At 41.2% G+C, this 5935-nt stretch overlaps 2 protein-coding genes across 2 annotated transcripts; one reads left to right on the top strand and one right to left on the bottom strand.

Annotated features, from left to right (window-relative positions):
• Positions 1-2382: 2382 nt before the first annotated feature.
• On the bottom strand, positions 2383-4410 carry LOC149201747 (glucan endo-1,3-beta-glucosidase, acidic-like). The gene is made up of 2 exons (XM_089399810.1): positions 3721-4410; positions 2383-3592 (listed from the first exon to the last, which is right to left on the bottom strand). The coding sequence occupies exons 1-2, from the start codon at positions 4307-4309 to the stop codon at positions 2634-2636; spliced, it is 1548 nt and encodes a 515-aa protein (XP_089255936.1). The 5' UTR covers positions 4310-4410; the 3' UTR covers positions 2383-2633.
• A 477-nt stretch (positions 4411-4887) lies between these two features.
• Positions 4888-5715, top strand: LOC149201746 (uncharacterized). Its single transcript, XM_089401353.1, has one exon. The coding sequence runs from the start codon at positions 4927-4929 to the stop codon at positions 5713-5715; it is 789 nt and encodes a 262-aa protein (XP_089257479.1). The 5' UTR covers positions 4888-4926.
• The last annotated feature ends 220 nt before the right edge of the window (positions 5716-5935 follow it).

Below are 5935 nucleotides of genomic sequence, written 5' to 3'. Positions count from 1 at the left end.
TTGAGACATTGTCTTATTATCATCCTCATCATCAGCATCACCTGCTAGGGAGTGGTTGGTTTTCTACAATTCTTATATCCCTCTTCCTTTCTTTCCTTTGTTGTTTGGCCAATTGTTTGAATTGCTCCACTACTCACATGTGTCCAAGCTTGAACACCTCGCCTAACTTTGTGGCTTCAAATCCTGACATGGTTGAAGACAAGTGTTCCATAGTGGAGGCTTGTTTTGATGAGGTTTCTAGCTAGTTGTTGTATAGTATTAGAGCTTGAGACATTGTCTTATTATCATCCTCATCATCAGCATCACTTGCCACCTTTCTGATCCTGGCTCTCTTGGAGTTAGGCTCCTCTACTTCATCCATCTCCATGGGTCATGAGGTACCCCTTTTCCTCCCAAAGCAGTGGGAGAAGTTTGACTCATCTAGATACAAAATGGCCCTGAATTCTTCCTAAGTAGCTTTGTTTAAATAATCTTCTACTATAATATGGAAAAACATGCCCTCAACAAATGGAAAAACCTAACATCAACATAATTAATCAAACCTTGGGCCAGATGAAACATTATAATATGGAGAAAGTTAGTGACATCAAGTGTGAGAGGGGGTTATAGCATAAATCATTCATGCAGGAAAGAGTGCAGATGGGGGACTTTGGGGTCATAAGAGATGTCCTTGGCAAGTGCTTTAGCCTGCAACTAGAATGTATGAGTTCAACCATGCATAAGAGGAAATGGTGCCAAAATGAGGAGGTCAGCGACATTGCACTCGAGGGGAGCGTGGAAATTATGTTGAGCATATTGGAAATAATTCTTATGGGGGACATTGTAGATCAGAGAGCACTGATGATAAAATGGATAATAGAATAGATTGAGAGTGGAAAAGGAGGTTGTAAGAGGTAAATGAAAGGGTGGACCTACAACCAATTATAGTTTGTAGAGAAAATTCCTACGGACAATTGCTAAGACTATGAAAGGTAGTGCTAGTTCTTGGTGTGGGGATGTGAGTTTGTTAAACCCATTTCCAAGAGAACATAATGATTCCGGGAATCATGTGGGACACACCTAGAGTGCATAAAACCCAGGAATTAAACAAGCGAGGTTTGAAATGATTATACACACATACGCACATAGAGAGAGAAAGAAGGACCCAAAAATAATTCAATATGTTAGTGTAGAGCCAAAAAAATTCTTATAGTTAAAACATTTTATTTATATATGACTCAAAACTAACATACTCACCATATAAAATATTTAAGTATTAAAAAAATTTACATCCAGAAATATTTAATTTCTCTTAATATTTAACAAGTTAAAATAAATATATATTTATAATTAATATAATTTAAAACTATATATAATAAAAATTAAATATATCAAAAATTTTATTATAATATTTATATATTCTTTTAATTTTATGATAAGAAGTCAATCTCGCGTTAAAACTGAAATTAAAAAAAAAATGTGGTACCTCCAGCTAATTAAACTATAAACAAGATCATTTCAAATTGCGTCGTATCATTTCATATTATAGTTCAACAAAATCTTTAATTAAACTATAAACAAGATCATTTCAAATTGCGTCGTATCATTTCATATTATAGTTCAACAAAATCTTTAATAGGTGCAAAATGTCAAATGGATGTTTAAACAAGATCATTTCAAATTGCGTCGTATCATTTCATATTATAGTTCAACAAAATCTTCAATAGGCGCAAAATGTCAAATGGATGTTTAAATAATTTATTTCTCTGGTTCAGGTGTGTTAGTTTTAAGTCAAGAGTTATTTTGGGGCCACATTCAAATTCTTGAAAAGTGTAAAATGCGGAATGGATATTAAAATGAATTATTGATTTTGTTCGTTTGAGTGTTAGTATTTTTAGAATACAGATTACAGGATTATAGAAATGTTCTTATTCTTATGCACACGAGTGCACCGGTCAATGGTTGGGTCAGTAGGCTTTCAGGCATCCCACCAGCGATCGATTTCCAGTTTGTGGCGCTGCGCGAATGATGAGAATGTATATCAGTATATTGTGATTGATGTGATAGATTCGCTCGAAGCTGCTGTATCTGCTCGCTTCCGCCTATATATGTAAATGTTACTTCTTCAGGAGATGCACTTCCCTCGCCCCTAAAAAATGTTCTTATTCTTATATTGAAGAAGAGTCCACAAGGATGTGTTAACGTAGTGCAAAATTGAAACTTGAAAACAGGTTACAATCAATGCGTTGCGTTACAATGGTAGAAGGCTAAATAAATTAAAGATTCCAGGCCTTCGTTATATTGGAAATTCGAATGGAGAACCACAAGGATGTGAACGTAGTGCGAAATTGACACCAGAACACGTTCCAATGTATGCATGGCGTTACATTGGCAGAAGCGAAATTGACACTAAAACACAGGTTCCAATTCCAATCTATGCATGGCGTTACATTGGTAGAAGGCGAAAGAAATCAAAGATTCCAGGCCTTCGTTATAATGCGAGAGAATGGATAATATTGGAAATTCGAATGGAAAACACAGATCAATTTAAGGGGGGAGGTTGGCGAAAGAAATCCAAGATTTCAAGCCTTCGCTTTATTGTGAGAAAATGGGTAATATTGGAAATTCTAATGCAAAACACAAATCGGATCAATTTAGGGGGAGAAGTTAACAGGGTAAACAAGGTTTTGATCAGGATAGAAAAGTCCAAAATGTCGTTCTGGCTCGTCCCCGCCTTTCAAATTCTCGTTGAAAAGAGCGAAAATGTATGTATCAATGTGCTGTCCAGGCCTCTTTGGCGTTCCTGCATTTGAAAGCACATGTTTGATCAGATTGTTGTTGTAAGTCTGCGCATTCTCAACAGTAGCCGCTTCATTGCCCGCCGAAGGCCACCCGCTCTCAGTTATGACGATGTGAATATCGGGATGTCCCGATTTCTCCATAGCCGAAATCAGAGAATCCACCAGCGCATCGAACAAGCTTCTATATAGACGACCTCCATCGTTCACCACCGGATCCGCGGATCTAAACAAAGCATAGTCTAACGAGATTTGGGCCTTGTTGTAATTGTAACTAATGTAGGGATACACATTAGCCATGAAAGGAGCCCCATTCTCTCCCAGAAAGTTAAGTACATCGCTCATGCTACTCTTCAATTCATCAGCGAATTCTCCCTGAGAAGGAGGATACGATTTTCCCAGAACAGACGAGGCGTGGGTAGTGGAGACCTTTATGGAGCTCTGCAGATTGGCATTCTTGACTGCGGTTTGAATGTTTCTCATGGTAGGAACGAGATAGGGAAGATGCTGCCGATTTTCACTTGAAAAAACTTCGTTGCCGACTGCGATGTATTTGATGTTGGTGGCCGGATAGAATTGGCAAATGTTGTCGTTAACCCACCCGTTTGCTGCAGCCTGATCGTATGCGATCTTCTGGAGCTCATCGTTCCCAACTCCGACAATCACCTCGATTCCTCCGCTGTTTTGTAACGCTCCCTGCGCTTCCTGATGTGCTTGGAAAAGCCTAACTTTGCCGATGTTGTGAGACCTTATCAGATTTGCCACCTGATCTGGAAGTGGCAAATTGTTTGCAACCATTCCATAACAGACTCCAACTGCAATAATATTCTTGCAATTCAGTCAGATTATCACAGGCCTTGAGTTTCAAAAACCATTCATGATTATTACGCTCACACGTAAGGATAATAGCTATGAAAATTAAAAGAAATCATATGTTTGATACCTTTGTTGCTGGATGCCATTTCTCGGCCGGCTGTATATTTGCTTCCAAATAACAGAAGCGGCCTGGCCTGCTCTTTGTCGATCCAGGTTTGGCTCTCCCAACAACGTCGTGACATTGCCCATGGCCGAGAGCTCCAAGAGACTCGTTCCCCATTTAACTCCGCTCGCCATGGTAGGCTGCTCAGGTCCCAAGCGGTTCGCCCGGTCGCTATAAAATGATCCATTCCGCCCCTTTTGCTCCAGCTCCAGCTTCCATTATTCTCCAGCCAAGAAATCAGCTCTGCCCCATGACCCGAGGCCCGGTCCCGTTCGTTCCCGTAAAGATAACGCAGGGCATCCAGGCCGATGTAATAGGGTATATAAAAGGCATCTGAGACAAGGCACTGGTATTTTTTCGCGGTTAAATTCAAATTTGAATTCGAATTCAAATAGACCAGTGATATAAATAACATTAATATCGTCAGGTTGGTAAGTGTGCTCATCAATACACCAGAGGGAGGCCAAAGTGGCTGCGGGCAGGGTCGCCGTCGAGGGGCAGGAGCACGGCAGTCGGAGAGGGATGGATGCGCCGGATGGATGCCATGATGCATGGTGGAGGATGAAAGGTCGCCATGACGTCAACCACGCAGTCTGCCGCTGTCAGATGGGGTACCTCCATAGCATTAACTTTGCTATGGAGGTGGAAATAGGATCTGCCATAGGCTGTACTGCTGGTCCTGAGTTGTGTGGATTCGAAATTTGTAAGAAGATATTAATTAATAAAATTAAATGATAATTGGTTTGATGTCTAGCTGTACCGCTAAGATTACTGCTGGTCTTGAGTTATGTGGAAATTTCGGAAGCAGTCTAGTCCGAATATTCCATCGTGCTGAATTGCATGTGATTTGATGTGACATGTGAGCCTTGGACTCTGAAACATCTGAATCTGCCCATGATTCCGATATAATTGACTACCCATTAAAATGAGAATCAAGTGCACAAAGTCTCTCCCGACATCACATTTCTTGTGTGGCTGAATTTAAAAGTCTACTTCTTTATTACTTAACCTTTCTTTATTAGCGGCACCAGATGAAGCCTGGAATTTTAGTCGTCCTCCCACCTCCTATTAATACAGGGTTAATTCTGGCCCAGCGACTTCATTCTCATTTTCGTCTACGGTTTGCTTTAGAGAAATTTGGCCTGTCTTTATTGTGCCTGCGCCTCCTTCATGGCGGAGTCGAATACAAATCCAACGGCCGGAGATGATATTGAACAGACAGAAAGAGCGCAGGCGGTATTGTTCAACGCTACCCGCCATGCCCATGAGCTGCTGCGGTTGGAGGGCCTTCCGGCCTACAAATGCAGCGGATGTAAAGAGTTTGGGGCCAACATTGGTTACAAGTGTAAGCTTAACGATTCATCCTCATCCTGCCACGACTTCACTCTGCATGAGGTTTGCGCCACCCTTCCCGATGCCCTCCAACATCCCTTTCGCAGCGATGTTACCTTAAACTTTCGTACCAAATGGCTTCGAGGGGATCGCTGTAACGCATGCTGGGATGTGGTGAAAGGCTATGTGTTCGAAAGTGACACGCACAACTTAAGGCTTCATCCCTTGTGTATGGCCCTCCCTACAATACTCGACTTCGGTGGCCACGCAAATCACAAACTGAAACTTGTGATGGGTGATTTAAAGGGGAAACCACATACTTGTAGCGCCTGCCATAGTCACATCGATTCCGGCAATTGGAGATATGGGTGCGAGCAGGTGGAGTGTAACGTTCACGTGGATGTGAGTTGCGCCAAAAAAGACATGCTTGGTATTCACACAGTTGCACCTGTCAGCCGCAGCAAATCAGCTTCGGTCACGTTCGGAATAGTCAAGCCGTTCGCTAAATGCTGTTGCCGACCAGCTTTAGTAAAAGTAATCGTTAAGCCCTTCGTTAACTGGTTCGCTAAAGGCTTCGTCAAATGCTGTTGTAATTGTGTGCACTCTGTTCTCGACGATGACTCATGAAATGAATAATAAATATTTTCAAATTGCCATGGCCAGATCTCTGATCTGGTCATCAATTTTAGGGTTATGTTTGTAAAGGGTGGTAATGAAATGAACAATAAATTAAAATTGCGATGACTGCCTCCATGAGCTGGTCATCAATTTTAGGGGTTCTGTTCGTTATTTTAGGTTTTACGTTATCACTCATGATGTAATAATTTTTTTTCAGAAGAAAAAGCTC

Source organism: Pinus tabuliformis, chromosome 2_1 (assembly GCF_031772625.1).
Source record: "Pinus tabuliformis cultivar Carrire ecotype Pingquan chromosome 2_1, CPIR1, whole genome shotgun sequence".
Taxonomy (NCBI): domain Eukaryota; kingdom Viridiplantae; phylum Streptophyta; class Pinopsida; order Pinales; family Pinaceae; genus Pinus; species Pinus tabuliformis.
The sequence above is the reverse complement of the archived record's forward strand: the minus strand, read 5'-3'. Positions and strand labels throughout refer to the sequence as shown.

Coding starts and splice junctions, on each gene's coding strand:
- LOC149201747 (XM_089399810.1), bottom strand. CDS start 4,309: ATGCATCATGGCATCCATCCGGCGCATCCATCCCTCTCCGACTGCCGT. Junction 3,593..3,720: donor AATGGCATCCAGCAACAAAG/GTATCAAACATA, acceptor ATATTATTGCAG/TTGGAGTCTGTTATGGAATG.
- LOC149201746 (XM_089401353.1), top strand. CDS start 4,927: ATGGCGGAGTCGAATACAAATCCAACGGCCGGAGATGATATTGAACAG.